The 24285-nt window shown below is 35.5% G+C and overlaps 3 protein-coding genes across 4 annotated transcripts; 2 read left to right on the top strand and 1 right to left on the bottom strand.

Moving 5' to 3' along the window:
- The first annotated feature begins 229 nt into the window (after window positions 1–229).
- On the top strand, window positions 230–1704 carry LOC113497280 (mesoderm induction early response protein 1). The gene has a single exon (XM_026876760.1). It carries the CDS (start codon window positions 357–359, stop codon window positions 1548–1550), a length of 1194 nt encoding a protein of 397 aa, XP_026732561.1. The 5' UTR covers window positions 230–356; the 3' UTR covers window positions 1551–1704.
- Window positions 1705–3348: 1644 nt separating this feature from the next.
- LOC113497275 (protein KBP homolog) lies at window positions 3349–6489 on the top strand. Its single transcript, XM_026876751.1, has 2 exons — window positions 3349–4546; window positions 4792–6489. Exons 1-2 carry the CDS (start codon window positions 3586–3588, stop codon window positions 5613–5615), a joined length of 1785 nt encoding a protein of 594 aa, XP_026732552.1. The 5' UTR covers window positions 3349–3585; the 3' UTR covers window positions 5616–6489.
- A 200-nt stretch (window positions 6490–6689) lies between these two features.
- LOC113497278 (UDP-glucuronosyltransferase 2B1-like) lies at window positions 6690–23131 on the bottom strand. 2 transcript variants are annotated; one of them, XM_026876757.1, is made up of 4 exons: window positions 22215–23131; window positions 12649–12874; window positions 10035–10251; window positions 6690–7875 (listed from the first exon to the last, which is right to left on the bottom strand). In XM_026876757.1, the coding sequence occupies exons 1-4, from the start codon at window positions 23070–23072 to the stop codon at window positions 7596–7598; spliced, it is 1581 nt and encodes a 526-aa protein (XP_026732558.1). In that variant the 5' UTR covers window positions 23073–23131; the 3' UTR covers window positions 6690–7595. The 2 variants fall into 2 exon arrangements, with proteins under 2 accessions (XP_026732558.1, XP_026732559.1); XM_026876758.1 differs by lacking the exon at window positions 22215–23131 and adding an exon at window positions 18449–19352.
- Between the last annotated feature and the right edge of the window lie 1154 nt (window positions 23132–24285).

The raw sequence follows: 24285 nt of genomic DNA on the forward strand, positions 1-24285 counted from the left end.
CAAAGTTTTATTTACATCAAAACAAAAGTTTATGAATTTGTGCTATAATTATTGTGAAATAAAAATTAAATGTTAATAATAAACTGCTAACTTGTAAATCTTAAAAGCCTTTATTCCAAAAACATATTGTTAATCTTTAAAAAAGTACATTGTCAAGGCCTGTGGTTTACTGTGGATGTCGTGTCAAAATATTTTTGTTTTGTTCTCCGTATATTTCTTTTATAATCGCATAATATGTCATAGTTGTAATGTTTTTTATTAATTTAAATGTTAAATTACGTAAACTAATTATAAAAACATTAAATACTTATCAAGTTATGGTGATACATTATCCATAGTGTGGTACCGTGGTAGTCATGTCAGATTGCGCGCTGGTATCCAATGTAAGCGAACACGATGCGAGTATGGAAGTGGGGAATGACAAGTCTCTATTCGAGCCCTCTGTTGATATGATGGTAAATGACTTTGATGACGAGAGAACATTAGACGAAGAAGAAGCTTTAGCCGCCGGAGAGCAACAGGACCCGAAAGCGGAACTCAACAGCCTTCAGAGGGAAGGTGATATGCCCTTGGAGGAACTACTGGCTCTGTACGGATACGACAGAACCATGGAGAAGGCCCCAGTAGCCCCAGAGCAGGTGCCCGAGGTGGTGCCTGAGGAGATTGAGAAAGCTGAATCAGCTTTACAACAGTTGTATAGTGAGACTACTAGTCCAGAAGCCACGCGATGCCTTAGGTCCGGCTCGAGACCGCCTTCCGAAGAGGAAGATGACTATGATTACAGTCCAGATGAGGATGACTGGAAGAAGACTATAATGGTGGGTAGTGACTACCAGGCTGCAATACCTGAGGGTTTGTGCAGCTATGATGATGCACTGCCATATGAAAATGAGGACAAGTTACTGTGGAACCCTAGTTTTCTAGAAGAAAAAGTTACTGAGGACTATATGAAAAAGATATGTTCAATGAATTCCCCGACAGGTGTTGATGCTGTACCTAAGGGAAAACAGTTAAGAGATGATGAAGAGGCCCTATTCCTACTACAACAGTGTGGTCACAATGTAGAGGAAGCCTTAAGAAGGCGACGCATATCAGCCCAAACGCCTGCTCATGCAAGCCTATGGTCAGAAGAAGAGTGTCGTAACTTTGAAAATGGACTAAAAGCCCACGGCAAGGACTTCCATTTAATACGACAACACAAAGTAAGGACTCGCTCAGTTGGAGAGTTGGTGCAGTTTTATTACATATGGAAAAAGACAGAAAGACATGATATATTTGCAAACAAAGCACGTTTGGAGAAGAAAAAGTATACATTGCATCCTGGTCACACTGACTACATGGATAGGTTTTTGGAGGAGCAGGAGGCTTCCGGTGCAGGGGTTGTGAGGCCAGTATCCCCATCTCCAATGATGGAGTTTGGCCCTTCTCCTGCCACACAGCCTGACCCTCTGGCCCTGGGAGAAAAGGAGGTGTTCTCTCAGCTGAACGCCCACACACCACCTCCACGAGCATTGTCTATGGAGGAACAAGAACCTCCAACAGGCTCCTAATACATGTATTATTGGCACAGGCCATTCGTAGAGAGCACTGTTTGTAACATACTTAACTATGTTGTTATTAGATTTAAGCATATTTTTTCCTTATTCATAACATAATCTTTTTTTAATAATATTTTATATGAAGGACTGACTATGAACGGATTTTTTGTATTTTAACATTTGTAAACAGTACAATGTAAATAATAAAGCTGTAAAATTATGTTATATAATATATTTGTGAATAAGGGAATTATGCCGAGTGGTGAATGGATGTGTACCCATCTGCGGGTAGATGGTGTATGAAATTATAAAGTATTTGATTTAAGAATAAACAGTGCAAACTAATGATATTATGTGTTCCTTTTATTAAACGCTTTATTAAGCTTTAATAGCTAACAATACTTCAACTTAGCCTAGGTATGTAGGACGAAACACCTGCAGCTGCGAATGAGTCTATATTTATAATAATTCTTAAGATTTTATGGATATCGCATTAGAAACAACTATTGTTCAGTTGAGCATACGATTATCTTTTTAATTTATATTCAGCCTTTTTAAGTTACTGAACTTTTTTGTACGTTTTATTAAAAAAGGAGCAAAGAGGCCACCCTGCGCGTTTGGCGCCAAAACCCAAACATAGACCCGTCAAATCAAATACCGGCGGAGTATCAAACGAAAAGTCGGTAAAGAGGTATGAATTATAATTACACATTTTGCAGTCCGTGGTTTCATCAGACTCGCCAAAATATACTCTGTGCTGAAAGCGTATAGTGTAAAATCGGCTTATTGTATCAATGTAGGTACGTGACGGATAAGGGACCACGCCCACCTTTTAGACACCAGATTCAGTTCAAAGTAATGTAAATATTAGGTAGAGACAGGAGAAAACTTTGATTTTGCTTAAGCGGCTAATCATTCTCATGGGATAAAACTGTAAGACAATAAAGACATTGTTCTTTGTGCGTAGGTATTGCAGACGTGATGACGTTTTAATCTGTGACCACAATGATACAAAAATGTACATAGTACAGAGCATAAAAAATGGCCTTCAGTCTTCCTCTTCAAATGTTTTTATGAGACATGTATTTGAAATTTTTAATGTAGACAAAACTTTTTTTGAGAATTAAAACAATAAATAAACTGATTCCACTTCCTTTTTACAAAAATTACCTGCGCAAAACAGATAGGAAAAACAACACCCACTCAAGTGAATTTCATCTTTGTGGCGAGGGAGATTGTAGATTGTACAAAGACAGCCACAAGACAAGCATTGATGAATGGTGGATCCGTGGATCCCACAAACGCTTCTCCTACGCGGATATCGAACATGTTACTCGAGGTCATCTTTATATATTGTGATATCTTTATATTCTTTACTGGTTTTTATCTTTGTAAATAGTATCTATTTCAAGAGCGATTTCTAGGAATATGATTAAGTAGTAGGTAACCATTTACGACAACACTTTGATTAGGTACCTGTGTCGTTCAAAGTTTCTTATTACTCACGAAACACGGAATATGATGATACTAATGATTGACCGCAGATCTACTTGCTTGCTCTGATTAAGCAGTATATTAAGCCATGAAGACTTACTTATTGTATTCATAATATTATACACATAGAACATAGGTACTTGCTCCAGATGGACGATAATTTCATCAAAAGTTAATTGGAAGCTATTTTTCTCCTACAACTAATATCTTCAGTTCACTTATAACAAATCATGCATGGTTCCTAAGACGCAGAATTATAAATTTAATGTAATCGACCCAATTTCAAAACGATTTTCAGAACGTCAATTTAAAAATCGGATCTTATGTCATTGAAGTCAACAAATGTCAACAATGCATTGAAGTGAATAATAAATTTTATAAAGCAAAAACTAACCAACAAGTAAAGAACTGTAATTTACTTCAGATGACTATAAAAAACAAATAATTATCAGTATATATTATGTAATATGCATAAGTACTATTTTTTCTAAAACATAAGTACTTTACTACCACATCGTCGTAGATTATCGATTTTGTACATACAATACCAAAAATGTCTGGGAGCTCAGCTTTGTCCGTGAAAGAGATTTTCAATGATTTCAAGGAAAACTATGGTAAAGTTCGTAAACTGCTGGACGAAGATAGCAAAAATGACCCAGAAAATGAGCCCTACGTGTCGAAATATAGGGCAAAGAACATACTTGTTGGAATGAGGGATGGTCTGAAGGATATGCTCGGCAGTGGGACCCCACTCGAGGAAATCACGCTCCGCGCTATGTTGAGTACCGTTCTACTCAACATAGGCATCATTGACATGGAAACAGAGGAACTGACGTCAAGTGAAAAGGTCCTGTCTGAAGCTGTTGAACTACTCGTCCCAAATGCTTCGAAACCCGAGATAATTATCATACTTATTACTGTCTACAATAACCTGGGCATTCTTTGGTCAAATCGCGAAGAACCTGGCAAGGCTAAAACCTACTTGCTGGATGCCAAAGAGTTGTATGAGAACTTCAAATGTACACTGCAGTTACCTTTGCCTATAGAGCAAATTGTAAGTCCCTCAGGGGAGAGCCCTATAGGAGAAATCATGGTACTTGAGAAGGCACACACACTGACCTTGTATTACTTGGCACAAGTGTATGGTGCACTGAAAGAGAACTTAAAGTCTGCGGTGTATTGTCATGTGACTTTACGCAGACAGCTGCAGTACAATGACTATGAGCCGATAGACTGGGCCTTAAATTCAGCCACACTATCACAATTTTTTGCTGAGCAGAATGGGTTTCTCCAGTCTAGACATCACTTAGCTGCTGCTTCTATGATCTTGGAGCAATATGAGGAGAAGTTGCGGTGTATTGAAGGTGATGAGGTGTCCCTTGCTAATATGGAGACATTCCAACATCGGTCAGCTGATGTGGCTCGCTGTTGGGCTAAATATTGCATTTTGTTGATGACAGCATCTCGAGCAAGGCTTATGAATGATTCTGAACAGTTAACTGAAGATTTTACAGGTATGTTATCATTAACAGTAATTTATCTGAACTAAAATACAGCATTTTAATTATTAATTACATTATATTATATATGTATTCATTACATTTATTGCCCTTTTCTTAAATTATGATAATGTTTATGTTTTAAAATGTAATACAGACAAACTTGTGGTTTCATTCCTCAACCATAACATTTCTAAATTACCTTTATTAATCTCTCAAATATTTTAGTACTATTTTAATTTATTATCTTCAATTTACAGATTTATCAAATCTCACTCTGGAAGACAATGAAAACATCTGTGGTGGAGACCTTACAAAGCTGACCTTTCCCGACCTTGATGTTTCCAAGTTTGAGAATAAAATTGGTGATAAGTTCTTACTGACCTTTGAGGATGCAAAGGTAGTCTTCTTATGCTGCCAGGACTGGCTGAACAAAGCCAAGGAGTACTACAAACTTGATACTCTAGCTTCAGATTACATAGAACTCATTCAGGACAGTTCACAGTCTTACAGCTATCTAGCTTTCTTCGAAGAAGATGATGAGAGGAGAGCTAAAATGCATAAAAGACGCGTTGACATGCTAGAAGAGCTACTCAAAGAAATCAACCCAGTATACTACCTGCAGTACTGTCGGCAGCTGTGGTACGAACTCGGAGAAGTATATTCAGAAATACTGAACATAAAACTTGAGAAGTTAAACAAGACAAATGCAAGGCCCACACCACACTCATTAAAAAAGATCAACAGTCTTTGCGAGAAGAGCATTGAGAATTACGAAAACTTCCTAAATTCAGTCAAAAATAAAGATGGTAATATGCCAGCCAAGCTTACTTACGATATGATACGGCCTGTGCTGAGTGCGTATGCCTGTATAGGAAGGAATAGCATGAAGAGGATTTCTGTAGACAAGAAGATACAGCTCAGGAATATACAGAAAAGCTTTGAATCTTATCAGAATGTTGTTCATTTCTGCCTGGTTGATGAAGAGGCAGCATTGGTTATGCAGGAAGAATACCAGTTATGTTTACAGATGGTCGGCATTCTTCCCATTAGAATAATGAAACTGCAGGCCGAGACGGAATAGAAAAAACTTGTACTTTATAGTGCGGGGCACTGTAATGTATGGAAGTGTTGTTTGGTGTATTCTGGATGCTTATAATGCCTTGCTTTGGAACTGTGGTATGAGACTGTCTACAGATTGGATTACTGGCTGTAAAGATGAGTCCAAGTGTTCAAGGGCCGAAGTATGATGTGTTGAAACCATAATTATTGTTCTTCCACGAAAAAGTGTACTATCTAGAGTTTTCAGGATTATTTGAATGTACTACATTGTTTAGAAATGAATAAGCGTAAATTTTTGTCTAGGAAAACAGTCAAGTAGACGTAATCGCAACGACATTTTTATAAGACCAAGGTATCTTATAAAAATGATGTTATTACTAAACAGTTTATTTATACTTTTTATATAAAACCAAAACCCATTTCAAGTAATTTTCATTTCGGATAATTATGGTTTAACATTTAACCAAACATCATATGCCCCCATAATATATTATAAAGAAGTTGTTGACGTATCACAAGCTTTTTATACTAAGTCGCTTATAAATAATTCATCCAGCATTCAAATCGCATGAATGAGAATATCAATATTATAGTGTCGTTTTTTTTTATTGTGATGGCAAAGGAAATAATATATATTCACTGCTTAGGGTTTGGGACCAGTCATTTCTGGTTTAATGTAGAACACAAGTGTTCTTGCGATAAATGTACGTTCGACAAATATGAGCTATCTCTAATACAAATTGAATATATTATAGTTAATTTATATGTATCATATATAATACGTATCTGGTAGCCCTTAGCAATAGTATTGTTAGTTGGTTACAGCATTAAATATACTGGATTCTGTAAATGTAAAATAATAAATGTATATTTATTAAAATGAAAATCAACACTAATTTCCTCTTTTTATTAACATTATAACCTTTAATACATTTTTATAGTGTTATAAAAGTGTTTTAAATGGTTTAACTATTACTCTAGTTTTTAAGGTAAGGGACAAAAGCAATTATCACACATAACTTTTAGATTTTTTCGAATCTTTTTAAAAACAATTTCATGACAACTGAACGATGAGAAAACAATAAAAGCCAGTGGATAATTATCTATCCATAAGTCACGATTTTTAATTTCGCAAATGATTATTGTCAGGAACACAATTAAGATAATAAAGATTAACTACAAAGTGAGATTTAAAATAACTAAAATCTATTTCCTAGTACTAATTACAGATAAATAAAACTAATATCTACAATACAGCTAAATACCTATACATTTTTTACAGGCTGTACAAATTTGACACCTAGAACGGAACGAGTTTTGCAGCCAGATAGAACTGGGCTCCGATTCTGCTATTTACAATGTCCGATTAATTGGCAATGAGCAATTGCATTAAATTCGCACTACTCGTATTCTTCTGAGCATTTTTGTAACACAAATACCTATTGGAAATTCAGTACGGGACGGAACACTCACGTTCAACACAATCAATTTCCAATTATTGTGTTAACAAAATTCTTAAGAGAATAGGAATAGTTTCAAATTTAATCCAACTGCCATTCATTAGTACGCCGTTGTAAATAGCGGAATCGGGGCCCTGACTCAATGCTTGGTGGATTTTACATTCACGAGAAAAGTTTTTGCAAGTATATCGAAAAGTATGTCCTATGTTCCTCGATCCTGAAACAGCTTTAAGAATTGCCAAAGAAGTTAAGAAACATCGATAAAATGATGTTCAGTAAGATTTCGGTAGAATTATGGTTTTAAGCTACTTTTTTAGTCTTTGTTTCTGACCTTTCCTTTCGTATAAACTAACAACATTATCTCAGTTAACGCCTGAAAGATTAAGGCAGACGTATGCATTATGAAAGTTATGAATCCAAACTCAATCAAATAAACCAACTTCACAGTAAATAGTGCATTCAAAACGAGGCTGACTCATATTTAGACTAATGCGTTTGAAACCGAGCCAAATTGCACGAAAACAGCTCTTGGGTGCTAAATACTAATGCAGTTTTTCCTTTTTCATACCTCCGCTTATTAGCCTTAGTATTTTCATGATTACTATCCTTAAAATTAAGATTATCATTATGATAGCGAGTAGGATGACAGCGGCTACGTCTAGTAGGTTATATTCTATGAAGTTGAGGTCTCTTGCGGTGGAGTGCAAGGGGTCTTGGTCTCCCCATCGGATGACTCTTTCCACCCAGTACACAGCTGTGTCTAAGGGATCCGCTATCCTGTCTTTCCAGATCTTGGAAGCCTGGCGAGCGCTTAGCCGCATTCTGAAAGTGGAGAAAGTCGTCATTTAGTTTTGTGGACATTCCAAACATTAACTTAACTCTTTAACGGGTGGCAACAATATTTTTTCTCATTAAGGATCTTTTTCTTTCAAAAGATTCTTCAGTTTGAGAATAAGCTGCAATCCTATGACTGACTTACAATGAAAAATATTCCATTTACTCGTTTTTTGACGCTTTTTATACCCTCAAGAATTTAAGGGATGAAATAGGGAGGGATATTATAAATGCGCTGCATTTCACAAGGGCTACGTTAACCTACGATAATCGAATGATAATTTATTTACCTACTTTGTAAAGATAAAAGTTGCGTAAATTGATAAGTACCTATCAAGGTATCTGTCTAACCCAGTTCAGCAGTAATTCATTATCGGTCGCGAGATAATCATATTACCAAATCTTTGTTAAAGCGGTTTTCGTGCAGTGTGCACCATAGCGTAAAAATAATGCCCTACATTGCAAATAAGAAACAGAACGACTAAAATAAAAACGAAGAAACACTTTCGCTGTTCAGTTATACGCAGTTTAATAGATATAAGAGAAATATCTTAGAACACAGTCCCTATATTGACACTCTAATAGGGGCATAGGGTTAAACAATGTTTAGAAACATTTCAATGCGTGAAATAATGATGCGAACGTAGGTAGGTGACTATATGCCTATGTTTACATTAAGTAAGTACACATATACACACATATTTATCGTATTTGATAACCATTTGAAACACTTAATTGGGTCTCCTAATTTAATTAGTCAACATAAACCAGTCATCTCGTAATTAACTTAGGTATGCGTAACATAGCTTAGGTTTGCCTCGAGTAAAGAAAGTAATGATTTCGCAATTATTTTGATCTTTCATCCGCACCAAGTTTTCGAAGGCTTATTTGGTTTCTCAAGATGGTCTTCGGATCGTCTATAAAAAACGATGTCATGCCATAATTGCTATGCCAATTGCATAATTGCAATTTGCCAGCTATGTAGGTACACCTGGCAAAATATATTCCAAGCATTTTCCCCTAATTACCTTCTAATAAGGCTTTAAGACCTGGCAACATTAGCGAAAGGGAAACCCCATAAGGGAATCAACACCAAAAATCTTGCTTAAAACATTGACATGTAAAGTGTGTAACGAAAAATAATACATGTATGAATTAGAAAACCCAACTAATTAAGACAAACGACATTAGACCAAAGTAGTTAGGAGTCATTTGGGTGATGGATGTGTTACGCCAGAGCCGCCACAGATAATAAACACTTTACGCCACGTCTGCGTTTAAACAAGGGATAACCATTGTAAATTGGTTTATTTAGGGAACATTGACATTTCGCGGTTTATGTTTGGCGCTTGGCCATGTTCGTTAACGTATGTTATACAATGAAGACCGCTTTCTGGGACGATGACGTCATCAGTAGCTAGGTACGTAGGTGCCTAAGTCGAGCCTAATAACGATTGCCAAAATTCTACGATTTCAACTAAAATTTCAAGTTTTAGAAGTTTCTGGAACAGCTCAAAATCTTTGCTGTTTAGGGTCTTGACCAATTTTTGTTTTGTCTAAGTTTACCATCAATCAATCGACTATGTAATAATGCAGCCATTGGAGATACGTGATTTGAAAATTTCTAGAGTTTTTAACAATAGGATATGTAATAGAACACTGAACAATTACTATAATATGGTTCCCTTCGTTATTAATATCAAAGCTACTCTACATTGCATGCTATCGAGCATGATACAAGCACATAAGCATGCACGTGATACATCTTCTTGATTACCTGTCGGATAATGTATTTGATTACTGTAGTTGCACTTCCACACTAACTTGACATATTATTTAACAAATCTATCCTAGTCTAATAACTTTCGTGGGGAGGATTCATAATTATTTATTTAGTAAATCGCATATTTATCAGCAAGTCCAGAGGAGTGACTCGCTCATTCGCCACAACGTCAGCTCATGATTAAGGACTGCCATTGAGTCCGAAACTAGTTGGGCTATCCCGATAAGTACCTAAGCAATCTCAAGGAAACACTGTCTGTCTATCTATCAGGTATAGGCATTTAACTTGAACCCCCTGATACAAAAACCATAGTTGTCGATATTAAAATAATCAAAATTTAATTAAAAAATGACTTAACACTTACTCAGCACTAAGCACGCTCTTCAGCCCATCCAACAAAGTCTTTTCAGACATATCAGCATACGAAATGGCCTTCCCAAGTCCTATGGCCGTGGCTGAGGCGCCATTCAGCGGTTGGTCACCGTAAAATGGAACGATCAGCATCGGTTTTCCCGCCGAAATAGCTTCTGTCATTCCGAGAAGACCGCCATGAGCAATAAATGCAATAACTTTCTTGTGTTCTGTGGAGTAAAGAGGGTTTATGTCAAAAAGTGTGAATAAATGGAGATAAATTAAATGGCGACTGGGATAAAGTAACGACTTACTACGCCATAGTTTAAGGGAAGTACTTGACTCCTCCTTCCTTTTTAGTTTTGGCAGAGCAATTGGATTAAATTTGAAACTATTTCTATTCTCTTAAGCATTTTGACAACACAATAATTGAAAATTCATTGTTTTGACCGTGAGTTTTCCACCTCGCACTGAATTTCCAATTATTCATGGGCCTAGACTTTTCCCAATGAAAAAAAGAATGAATCCAATTGTAGTGATGGAAAATGCTTAGAATAATTCGTAGATATCGTGCTAATTTAATCCAATTTCCATTCCAATTGCCATTGTAAATAGCAGAATTGGGGCACAGACATTTTTTAAGAATAGGTAAAGATATCTTAAAATCCTAAATCTTTGAATTTTTGAAAAAAAAGCCTGCAAGATATCAACATTAACATTAAATAAGTCAGTTGCCTAGGCTACTATGATTACTATAATTATGTTCTCATCGGTTACTTATTTCACTAATAAGTGTAAATCCTACTGCTATTATAAAGGCGAAAGTTTGTAAGTATGGATGTATGGATGTTTGTTACTCTTTCACGTAAAAACTACTGAATGGATTTGAATGAAACTTTACCACAATATAGCTTATACATCAGAATAACACATAAGCTACAATTTTTGAGGTTTCTAATGTGAGGTCGTAAAAAAACACATTTTTTGCGCTTGCATTGCAAACGCTGACTGAATCCTACAAGATAGATCAAAACAATGTACTGCAGTATTGTACAACTTAAAGGATCATATACTAGACTAGACGGGACGAACCTGAAGTCCACGCGAACGAAGTCGCGGGCAAAAGCTAGTTGTTTATAAATATCTAAGTAGATAAAATTACTGGTTAAAGATCAAAATAAATAGATATTATCTTCACACTCATGTGAATGATGACTCGATGACGTAAAAAGGAAAATGGCATTTTCCATATTTGCAGCATCACGATGTGCGGTAATCTTAATTCTTGGACATAATTACGTTATTGAGAATTGATAAAATCAGACCCTAACCACAATAAGGCGTGATATTAAATAATAATGCGTTTTAAATAATTTCCTTGTACGATGCTTTTACCGAGAATTTTTATTTTATTTAATTTTACCGCATTCTTTGCTATTTTAGCGTCGATGACATAATAATACTATTTTCGCGAAAATAAATTAATATGTAGTTACTTAATTAATTAATTTACTCTGTCTTAAAATTGTATTGCCTTTCAGCTAAGTCTTTCGACATTGCAAGTGGTTGAGGTGACCAAGGAAAACCCACCGAGCGCGCCGTGTAGCGAGTTCGATCCCCGCGTAAGGCAGGCATTTTTTGATATACAAATGCTTATTCTCAGTCTGGGTGTCTGAAATGTTTGTGAAACTCCTCGACCTCGACATAAGGATTAAATTCTTTTATGCGGGAGCTGTTATTTTAAACTAAGAAACAAAGCTAGATTAGCAATTTAAAGTTCACATAATTTGTGACCCCCTAAGGGCAACTATCTCATAAGTGATTTCATTGGAACTCTTCGCAGTATCCCGTATATACGGCTACAAGAATATTACTCAAGGATCTGTCTTTAGGCCAACAAAAGCGCACAAGCTAGCTTTGAAAAACACAACCCTGAGGATGTAGGCTCCTACTAGATCCGATGTATTTTTATTTATAACTCAAGGCAAAAAGGGTTTTATATTTTATTACCGATATTTATAGCCCCTATCTATAGGCTAACCTCGATTAAATGACAATTTCTTCAGGGTTAAGGATTCCATGTTTATTAAAATTTTCTTCAGAATTAATTTTACGTAATGCCTACCGCGTCCTAATTTGTAAAACAAATGTTTTACTTCCTTGATAATTGTTATCAATTGAAGTACCTATTTATGTACATTAAGGTCGAAAACGAAACTAGTCTACTCTCAAATTAAATTGCCTTCCTAACTAATTAGCTGTCGTGTTAGCTAAGTCTAGGAATCAACTATTACCAGTAGGTGAAAAGTAAAATGGCGCACTATACGACGCAAGGCAGCATCTTTTTTAGGAGATAGTGGGCAAACGAGCAGCCGTATCGCCTGATGTTAGGCGATTACTGCCGCCCATGGACACCCAGAGAGGCAAAAGTGCGTCGCCTGCCTTTATTGATTGCTTCCACAGTCTCTAAGGTTTCGTATCAGCCAATCCAAATAGGTTGTATATATTTTTTACCGGAGACCTATTAAGAGTCCCGTGCTTCTATCAAGTTATGTTTTGTCAAAGTTCGATTTCTTGTTAAGAAAGATATTAAAGTTAAAGACCAAGTGTGTATTGTAGGTACTTACGAAGCAACTCGTACTGTGGGATCCACCTCACTTTCAGGATGTTTCCAGTCAGCGTGCCCTCCTCACCGCTGTCCTCATACTTCCAAATGACTCTCTGCTTCAACTTTGAGAGGGCACTCACAATGATATCTTCCTTATACTTTGGTATTGAAGCAGTTTTGATCAGAGACCCCCAACTGAACAAAACGACCCCATGTTCGGACTCGTTCAGAAACCGCTCGATGTACTGAAACAAGATAAATAGATAAATTAAAGGCTGTTTAAAGAAGAATTCATTCTAATATTGCGGATTTTTTTGGCTTTCTTGTGGGTGTATTCATCATATCATATCATGTCAAATCAAAGTAATGACACATTTCGAAAAGGAATGTCATTACTCATAAAGGTACCCGTTGTTGAAGTTTTTCAAGGCACTTGGTCTTTTATGCTTCTTCATTCAGTAAGACAATTATTGCGGACGCATAGTCAATTTATTTGACCCCGAACGATCAGTTTCATTGCATTTAAACGAATGAAGTATTACGGTTACTATTAAAGTATCGACGAAGTATCAATTCGAATTAAAATAATGAGTCCCTGAACTTGACATTTTTCGGCGCATGATTAATTAACTAGATGTAAGTCTAAAATATAAATCGGCTGAATTGGTCGAATTTGCTGAAGTAAAAATATTCATTTTCGTTCATTTTCCGGTTTTAATTCCTTATTATTTTAAATAACGCACTCCTTACATTGGAGGCCATTGTTTCAACTGTCAAAGTGGGGCACAAACGATTCTCAAAGTTTGAATAAAGAACGTCCGTCGCCACATTTAAATAAGTAGGTATTGAGAATCGATCTATTTTTAAAATCTTTTGTTTTATTACCTCATTTTGGTTGGCAGGTTATTTTTAAATATGTATTGAAATCTTAAAATAAACTTCTACACACGACTTATATGTACGTATTTTCCTTTTAGTCTTTGATTTACCTTCATATTCATAAGAAATTTGTAACTAACGACCGAATGATGTGCCCTGTGAATGGTGTGGATATATATGTATAGTATTGCTTAAAGTTAAAAAAGGTCCGCGATTTAATTTCATTATTGGAAAACCGTTTTACTCAATTATGTGGTCCAAATATAAATGAATTAAGATTTTTTTGTATTTCACAATTAAGTCAATATGGCTGCCAGTTAGGCAAGTGGCTAATTACACTTAATTACACAATGAAAAGCAATCAATGCCTACTTTTTAACTATTATGTAACAGTTTTCTCTTGCAGACAGTTTTATCAGTCTTATTGAATTAATATGTAATGTTATCAGTTATAGTCGAAGGCAATATCAATTGATATGTAGGTCATGGAAGGAGAACGTGTTACAGGATATAAGTACTAAAGACATGTCTCTTTTTACGTGATCACTTGTGGACAATAGTGTAGTCAGAATTACATACATACCTTTGAGTATAGAGTGTATCAGAAATTAACGCCAACCCAAAAAATGCCGATCGTTATTTTTATATTTTTCTGATAATTCTTAAAACTTGGCTTATGACCAGTTTCTGTTTAGGTGGTGATTTCTGAGACACAATAAAAATAGTCAAGTGCGAGTTGGACTCGTGACACCGAGAGTTTCGGACAAAATAGGCTAGAGTGAGAATAACAAATTTGTAAAAAAAAATGGTCAAGTGTTTACCCATCGGGTACAAAAACCTAAAAAATATCTGGATGAATGTAAAAGTAAAGGTAAAATGATCTAGTCAAAACTTAACATCAAGTGATAGTTATTGTGAGGGTAGATAAAGAAAAAAGTGCCACAAAAATGCGTTCCTAACAGCTTCCCTTAGAATAGATAACGTCTGTCTGAATACATCACAATGAAATGACGTGTAGCGAAAAAAAAACAAAAGAATAATTAATAAATAATAAGAAAGTGACATAATTACATACGTTTCGGTAATATCCGAAAACGTATTGAACCGATTGGACAACATTAACAAGTGTGGTCACACTGAACGACTTTTTGCACACGTAATGAGAAAGAAAGTGGTTTTATATTAGGTATTAGTTTATTTTTATTACTGCTTTACTGGTTTCATAACTTGCGATGTAGAAAGTAAATTAAAAAAACATAAAATGGTTACTGGGTGCTTAAACGTGTTTGTAATGGTCACTGATAATATCTGAGCAATTTGCAAAAGATTTGATTGTAATCGTATCAAATCTTTTGCAAAAACAGGGTTTATTTTTATCCTAAAATCATCCTGAGAAAACATGTGTTTTAAGTATGCGTTTATATCAAATCTATTCTCTAAAATAATATAATAATTTTCCTCAACTTCCGCACAACATCAACTAGACTCAAATAAAGCTAAGCTAGTAGGTATTAGTACTAGAAAATTGATAAAAAACATACTTATATATTCCTACTACACACTTCTAAAATACACACACAGAAAAAATATAAGATCTTGGTAAGAATCGAACCCACGACCAATGGCATAGCAGTCAGAGCCGCTAACCGCTACACCAACAAGCCAGGCTTTTTTTGGTAGATATAGAGTTAAATGTACACCAATTACTAGCATCTGAAAAGAGTGCATTACAGTTTGCAACAGCATCCATTCGCCCATTGTATTTCAAATGTAAATTATCCAGATTGTGGACACAAGTACTTCACGATAATGCAGTTTGTATAACGTGTCACAAAACAAACTTATGTATCACGCACATGTTTATGTTCATCCTGCCTACCATGATATCGCTAAACAGGACTTTTGCCGTTGTGGAAGAGGGACGCCGCTACGTACATTGTACGCCTTCTCGTTTCCACTTAAACATTTGTTTGCTTTTGAAGATATCTTAGTAGGGGGATTGAGCCAGTCTACTCTCATTACAATTGTATCCGTTGCGATCCCCCCGTATATTAGATTCAACTGTCAGTAATGATACGTAATTCTCTAGAATTGCATGTTATTCAATTGTTTTCGAGAACATTTTACTGGGCATTACTTCTACAGTTTTTGTTGCCCTGGTACTTTCAATCCTTCTATCATCCATAGTTAGCAATAAATGATTATAGATTGCCTTACTAGGTACATATAACAATTTTGGGAAAATAAGTGCTTATAAAATTGTATTTTCGTCTTAAATATAAATTACACAACGCTTATTCACACTCCAAAATCAGTCTTGAAAATTAAATGGAATTATGAATCCGGCACATTAAAACTAGCAATCCAGAAAAAGAAAAGAAAAATGTAAATTGAGTATGAGGTTATTGGGCTAATTATTCATTACCAACGATAATATGAACATCGTCTTATAGATCCATCAATAGTGTTAAAAATAACGTTCGGATAAGTAATTTATCTTGCCCTACGGCTAAAGTAAAACCACGTTTGAACTAGGCACATAAGCTGTAGATACCACAGAAATTAGTACATTCATAACAGCATTACTGGGGCTTCTAAGCTACATCTACGTATACAAATTGTGTTATAACTTGTCAATAACCTTATTCTTCATTCATTAATGGATATGTATACTGCTATTGGTTGATTACTTAGCTAAAGTTGACATTGTTTTAGGTACGTTGATACCTATTGTTTTAATGGCAAGTGGTCTCCATTTAATGATGAAAAAAGGTACCGGCAAAAAGCAAGTCAAACACGCAACACTGGGGGTTCTATACAAATGAGCTAAATAATCTCCGATTCATTTTTACCCTCAACGTAAAAAGGTTTATTAAATATAATTTTAATTTTGATGCTTGCTTCTGTGGCATAATAGTCGTCGGATCGGATTAACCGATTTCAATTTATTTTCTTTTATATTGCAAGTGAATTACGTGCGTGTGTTTTTTGAAATGTTTGATAAAAATTGATTGAGCCGTTTAAAAGTTGTAGGGAGTAAAACGACCGAATGTCTTAAAACAATTCGAATCGGTTCTCTAATGAAAGCGAACTGAAATAGAATATTGATGAATTATAGAAGATACAAGAGAGATAAGATAAGAGAAGATAAGATCTCTCTTGATCTTATATCTCTGATATCGTTGGATGACCAAATTAGTTGTAAGTTCTCGGGTGTTTTTTTAAATTTTATCTTGTAATATATCTGTCTGTATTGGTCCTAATCAATAATCGCATATTTATAATTAATGTCTAAGTCTGTCTGAAAAAAAAGCGCAGATGATAAGATAAAAAGACGATCTCACATAAAATAGGCTCGTGATCATAAAACTACTTTGTTTTTTTTTAATTAAAAGAAGGAGGTCAAATATGATTGCGTTAATTAATATTTTTGCTACATATAGCTAAAGATGTTTATTAAATGATAACCTTTAGTTAGAAACGATAAAGATTAGAGAATAGAAAATAAAAATTAAGTGTAGTCATTGAGTGAGCGATAGCTTATTACATAAGCTATAGATAATTTACCTAAAGAACGTGTATAACACAACAGCGATTCTGCAATTTACAAAGGCCGATGAATGAATGGCAATTAGATTATATTTGAAACTATTCCTATTCTCTTAAGCTTTTTGCAAACAATTATTGGAAATTCATCGTATTGACAATGAACATTACGATTTACGCCTCATACTGAATTTCCAATGATTGTGATGGAAAAATACTTAGAATAATACGAATAGTGCCAATTTAATCCAATTTCCATTTGTTCATCGTATTGTTTTTATTGATGCGATTAATTCCAAGAACTTCACTATGGCATTAATCCCCAGAGGTAATATTATACCCCGAAAAAAATAAATATTCGTCCATCAATAAGCTAGAAGCAAGTAAGTCACCCCTTTAAATAGAACACTATTTAAAACTATTACAAAATCTTATATTGTATTGTAACTGTTAGCCGAATCAAGTGGGTATAATTAACGAATTCTTACCTGAAACGGATTGTGAAAAATAATTGTAATTTTTGTTACCGGCATGAATAACAGTTTAACTTAATCTTGGTTGCCTTGCACTTGGAGCCCATTTTATTTGTACAAAACGGAATACCAATGGTAAAACCATTCAATTGATTGTGCTTTAATTGGTATTCAACTAATCAATCTAACGCGTCTAGTATGTGGACCACCGCATCCTGATAAATTGAGAGAAGCCATCTAAGGGATCTAATCAATATTACTGGTTATGTTTAATACGCAAATATTAATAAACTAGGTAGTTTAAGCAAGTATGGGGAAACAAACCCAAAAAATATATGCTAAATATAATACTGAGCACTTAACGTATATCATGAAATATCTGCGAAAAAACACATTCATATTTTATTCAGTTGTATTCTCGATTGCAAACAGTGCGTTATGTAAATCGTTACGTAACCAAATTCCAGTAACTAAAATCTGTTTTAATTAATTTTAAATCTATAAATTTCCTTTAATATTGATCAACTAACGCTTTTATTAGTCTGTCACGCTTTCTCTCGTGGCTCGGAATATGTCTAAGAATTGTGCAGAAAGTCCACCAATAAAATTTGCGTGTCTAATGTTTGCAACACTATTTCTTGAACGAAATTATTTCGGCTATTCCTACTGGTTTAAAACTCTAGCAATAAATGTAAGTAAAACAGTATAAGCAACGTAAACATTTAAATTTATCTTTAGACCTCATTAAACCTCATTACGCCTGTCATTTACTACAATTCCTGCTACTTCAGTTGTCAATAGATACTGTCATAGTGACCACAAGACGTAATGCGAGTCGATGTTTCTACAAAACATTCGTTACGCGAGACGAATCGGAAAACATGGGGAACAAATAGAGCGGTAATTTCATTTTGTACTCACATGCGGTATAGGTTGCCTTTTATGGTCTAGATGCATCCCGCCCACCTCAACCACACCAGGCAATAGAGGGTAAACACCGTTCATACTGTGAAACGTGTTCACCAACATCATGCTCACATTTTTCGCTAAATCCTGCAAATCAGGGATCTTCCTCCCGAAACGCTTCTCAATAATCGCCTTCTCTTTCATTTGTATCGCATATCGGTACCAAAGCTTATAATATACGTTCATAATAGTATTTTCTAGTCTTTGATAGAAGTTCAGTTTAGGTCTATGCTCTGAGCTAACGATTGGCACATATGATGGGTTATCGGTGACCCCGATGCGGTCAGGACACCACTGCATTAAATAGCTCGATAACAAGGATATAATGGGCGCTTTCAAACCGTGGACGTGCGCGAGGCCCAGCATACAATCACTGTTGAAGTTCTCCACTAAAATAACATCGTAGTTCTTCTTCAAAGCATCTGCTAAAGGTGGAAAGTCTACGATTTTCGAGCACACGTTTAGAGCTAAGTCCGCAAGCGGTTGAAACTCGAATATCTGCTTCACAACTCTATCTATCCCCAAAGAGTTGAGGACTTTGTTCCTATTATCGAAGTACGCTAAGTCGATAGTTTCCACCCCCTGTGCGGCGATGCCTTCGAGGCTTACTATTGTATAATTAGCTGGCGGGTTTTTGATCGGGAAAAACGAGACTACGGTGACATGGTGTCCCCTCTCGGCGAGCGTGCGGAGAAGGGGATCGAACACCATCTGGTGGCTCTTCCCGGTGTGAGGGAAGAGGCCGAGGATCCGCGCGGACTGTACATCTTGGACGGCGAATACCGCGAGTAATATGGCGAGTGTCCGCATTGTGTGTACACGCGCGGTGGCGGTCGGAGCCGTACTGTTGATACGAATACCGCGCCAAACGCCCGCCGCTGTCACCGCGTTATTTTCAGAGTATATTATGTTGCCCTGCAGTACCTAAGCATACAGTGATAGCGTGACAGAAAGGGCAAGGTGAATGCTATTTTCTAACAATGTTTCTCTAAATATTCATGAGGTTATCGAACTTAGAAGACGAATTTAGATTCGAATTCGAATATTTGAAATTGCGTCCTAATCATTTTTTTATTTCTATAAAGGATTTAAATTTCAGGCAACCAAAGATTTTTTTTTCAATCATCGTTTTATAGTGTAGATACCCTAAGGTCAGTGATCACAAACTAGGCCAGTCTGTCTTGCAATATCTACATTATTATTATGATACCTAAGTAGCCTTTGTGGCAAATACTTGATATTATTATAATTAGTGCTACTGCCATGGATATATGAGGAAATAAATTATTATCGAGCGTGAAAGACGAGTGACAATTATTTCAAGTATCTGTACCGACAAATAAACTGGACGACTAAGTTAAGTATCTAAACAATTAAGGACAATTAAGTTAGGTTAGTAATTAAGTAATAGGCAGATACTATATCTTCTTAGAATGTTCTACGTGTCGTATTATCAAGAACTATGTTATATGTGTGTTTTTTTTACCAAAATCATCTTACGTTTAACAGTATTGAGTACCTTTCATTCATGAGGTATTTGACTAAATTTTTACAATGTAAATCTGTTTAGTACGTCAGACAGATTCCAAAAATTACAAAAAGTATTTTCCATTTTATCAAATAATGAAAAACGATTGTTAAGAAATTAAGATAATTGTATGGTATGGTAGCGGGGGCTAGTAACATCACTGGCTGGAAAAAAGAGTACTGTTAGGTGACGTCACACAAGATATTGAATCACTGTATCCCCTTAATTTTATGTTTACTAGATAAGAGAAAAAAACATTGGTATCCAATGTTTAAAAAAAAGGCCAAACACCTACCCTATTTCAACAACGAAAAAAAAGCACACCTAGACGTTAAAAAAATCGTTTACAGATTATGTGGCAATAATAGTGCTGATCGCTAGTTAAGTATTACACTCGTTGTAAATTTGTTGCAGAATTATTTTAAAGCGCGAATTCTCAATTTCGTAAACATGCGGAAAATATGAGCATAGAATTTTCCAAAACATTGGGTAGAAGAAGCAATACACCGGAAAGGGTGGAAAATCGAAGCGGGACATCTGACTTGCAGTGGCCAATCAGCATTACCGCAAGAGTAAGAATGAAATGGCGCGATGAACAAGACGCATACCACAAAAAAAAATATGGAAAAAGCAATAGACCGGACAGTGTGGAAAAATCTAAGGGAAGCCTTTGCCCTGCATTGGGACAGTAACGGCAAAACAAAAAAAAAGTAAATCGAGACTAGCACCGGTAATTCCGCACAACACAACTTAGTTTTTAAATTGCTTCGTAGTAAAAAACCGGTGCTAACGATCGCTCCAATTTTTTATTGAACATACCTTATATCTAGTTCGCGTTTTTCTGCACAGATTAAAATTTTAAATTTCGAATGGTTTTACTCTTACTTTTTTTATAGTATAGTTTACAGTTTTAACAATGAACGTGCCGATATAACTGTTGCGTTCGTATTGAGGTCTATGAACTTTTATGCAACCGATCAATAAACTTTCTTTGCATGTTACTTTACATAAAATATTTAAAAATTTGCGAAAAAAAGATTTTATGTTATAAAACAGGTTTACTTATATTTAAGCGTTCGCGTTGGTTTTTTTTAATTACATTTTTAAGGTTAAGTTTTTAAGGTTTTAAGGTTATTTATGCACCTACCGGGAATGTATGTTCATTTTTAAGAATAGTTAATTTGAATATAATTGTATAATTTTAACTGGCGATATGCACGTGAAACTTAAATTCACCTAATTTTGGAAGACAATTTTCAACCAATAACCTAAATTAAAATAAAAAAAAAAACTGATATGAAAGATCGCTCTAAAGCGATAAGACCGCCCTTTGTGGCACCATGTAACTATTTATTTGTATCCAATCCTGCACTTATGTGGTGTGCAATAAAGAATATTCTATTTATCTATCTATCTGACAGCAACTGTTTTTTTAAACAATACTATACTTATAGAAACAAGCCTTTACGTCATGACTCATAGTCTAGACCGAGGAAATACAGAACACTATCGATTAGAAGAACACTGTTTGACGTCACTAGATCGCAAGCTAATTTTTCTAATGAACTGACGTCACAGTGTGAATCCATCCTAAACCTTAGAAAAGCTAGAAACCTGATAACGAGGATGAACTTTCTCATAGTAAAAGACCGGAAAATCCAGTACGTTTGACACACATCAGGCATTTGTTTTATTGTCCGATTATCTTGCGCTTTCTGACAGATCGATCAATTTTAATAAAATTTGACATTGAGGATAACTTGGACTCAAAAGAAGGCTGCTTTTTGTCGCGAAGTAAGATGTAATCCTACTTCGTACTATCCATGTAAATATTATAAACTCGAAAGTTAGTAGGTATGAATGTATTATGTCACGCAAAAACAACTGAACAGATTTGGACAGAACTTGGTACACAGATAGTTTATAACCAGATTTAACACATAGGAGTTTTCAACCCGATTTTATGTTCCCTTGAGATGATTTTCGATTTATAGCCGGCGGGAGCGCGGGCTATAAATCACACAATTTATTAATAGACAATATTTACAAATAATTTAGATTCAAACAGATAACGGAGAACTTCTAAACTGGTTTATAAGAACCCGTTGGTTGTCAAGCTACCAACTTATTCTATTTTAAGAGTTTTTTTTATATTTATGGTGCAATAAGTTTGATTACTATTGGGTAACTTACTTGCGGTATAGGCAGACTGGCGGTGTTCTTGATATGCATTCCTCCAACTTCAACCACACCAGGCAACAGAGGTCGGACTCCATTTAGACTGTGAAAAGTATTCACCAACACTAAGCTGACATTCCTGGCAAGGTCTTCCAAATCTGGTAACCGACTTTTAAAACGTCTCTCTAAAATCACTCTCTCTTTCACCTGAATCGAATATCGAAACCAAGTCTTGAAATACAAGTTCATCGCTGTGTTTTCCAATCTTTCCAAAAACGACATTTGCGAAGTACTTTCTGACGTCATTGTTGGGACGTAGGACGGGTTGTCAGGTAAACCAATACGGCTGTAAGACCAGTGTATCATTGGAGATGAGAGCACCGAAATGACAGGTGCTTTAATCGCGTGAACATGTAATAGACCAAGCACACAATCACTGTTAAAATTTTCCACTAACACCACATCATAATCGAACTGCAAAGCTTCGAGCAAAGGAGGAAATCGGACAAGCTTAGAACATATATTTAACGCTAAATCTGACAATCCTTGAAAAGCCAAAGCTTGAATGATAAATCTCTTCATTCCCAGTAAGTTGATGAGTTTGTTCGACTTTTCAAACTTTTGGAGATTGACGGCTTCTTTTCGTATTTCGGCGATCCCTTGCAAGCTAATATCCGTGTAGTTCGCCACTGGTGTCTTTTGCGGGAAGAAGGATACAACTGTCACTTGGTGTCCCTTTTCTGCCAACATTTTGAGAAGTGGTTCGAAGGCTGTGTGGTGGCTTTTCCCGACGTGTGGGAACAAGCCTAGAATGTTCGCGGCCCGAACATTATTCAACACGAGAAAAACACTTATAATACTGATCAATCGCATCTCGAGACTTCCGAATTCTCTCAGTATACAAACAGGACTGCCCGGTATCTGTTCGTGAGAGTAATATAGTGTGTTCGATATACGGTCAGTCGATTACTAGCCAATGAATCGAAATGTAGGTAAAAACGATAAAATTTGTTGTTTTTCAAAAAGCATCTTCAAAAATAAGTCGACACACATAGATAGCATGTTATTGAGACAATAGAAATCTAGTGAAGCTAGGTGATGCAAATATCCGATATGATGCGTTATTGTGATACTTAGGTATCTAAAAAATTGGGACAAGCCATTAAGGTTATGTTAATTAAAAATGATTTAAAGCATCAATTATAATGCAGATGAAGTCGTATTTTAATTGATAGCAAATTATTTTTATTTATGTGTTAACATTACTTATAGATGTAACTTTAATTTTTTTAACCGGTGTTAACTCTGTTTCTATTTCAATTATTAAGGCTCTTTTGTCTGTCCATCGGTTTGTCCGTCCGTCTGTCAGAACCAATTTGTTTGTTTGATCTTTAGCCTATATCTATGGAACCCTTAGGGTCGCAAGACCCTAAGGGTTCCATAAGTTAGATTTTTTTTAAATCGACGTTTTGAAAGGTTTACGTAAAAATAAATATCACCCTTTAACTATTATAAAGTTCAAGGTCGTTCCAGAGCGCATTTATAGATAAGATGTAGACATTACCGCATATAGAAAAAGAATAACCTTAGCTAATGTTTAATTAATAGATATAAATTAATTGCTCTTGACTGCCTGATTGTACTCTACAAATGTAGGTACAATGGCTGACGTCCGTCGACCTAGAATCAATGAATCTTGTTCATTATCGGTGAACTTTCATCCTGTGACAACTGTCTGTATGTTCTAGAAATTACATATCATTTGTTAGGCTGGTTTCACAGTTGTGAGCTGTCTTTATACCCGTATGTAGCAAGGATTAAATGAAATGGTGACACAATAACGCTGTATAAGAACAACTAAGAGCTGTTCGGGTAGGGAAGCAACTTGTTTAAGAGCCTAAAATGTTGTGTGTCGCTCTCGGAGGTATTGACCGCAAAAAATGACAACATTGCCAATATATTTTTATGAAATCATTATCATGATAAATATATTTATTGTGTGCGCGGCAAGCCTTAAGTAAACTATGCGAGATATCTTATAAACGACGTGACTATTACATATGTAATAATTAACAGGTTTTGATAA

This window comes from Trichoplusia ni, chromosome 9, assembly GCF_003590095.1.
Source record: "Trichoplusia ni isolate ovarian cell line Hi5 chromosome 9, tn1, whole genome shotgun sequence".
In the NCBI taxonomy this organism is placed as follows: Eukaryota; Metazoa; Arthropoda; class Insecta; order Lepidoptera; family Noctuidae; genus Trichoplusia; species Trichoplusia ni.

Excerpts from the sequence above, each read along its gene's own strand:
- LOC113497280 (XM_026876760.1), top strand. The coding sequence starts at position 357 with ATGTCAGATTGCGCGCTGGTATCCAATGTAAGCGAACACGATGCGAGT.
- LOC113497278 (XM_026876757.1), bottom strand. The coding sequence starts at position 23,072 with ATGCGATTGATCAGTATTATAAGTGTTTTTCTCGTGTTGAATAATGTT. Across the intron at positions 12,875-22,214 it reads CCAGTCTGCCTATACCGCAA|TACATCGAGCGGTTTCTGAA; the intron begins GTAAGTTACCCA and ends ATCTTGTTTCAG. Across the intron at positions 7,876-10,034 it reads AAGAGCGTGCTTAGTGCTGA|AATGCGGCTAAGCGCTCGCC; the intron begins GTAAGTGTTAAG and ends CTCCACTTTCAG.
- LOC113497275 (XM_026876751.1), top strand. The coding sequence starts at position 3,586 with ATGTCTGGGAGCTCAGCTTTGTCCGTGAAAGAGATTTTCAATGATTTC. Across the intron at positions 4,547-4,791 it reads GTTAACTGAAGATTTTACAG|ATTTATCAAATCTCACTCTG; the intron begins GTATGTTATCAT and ends TTCAATTTACAG.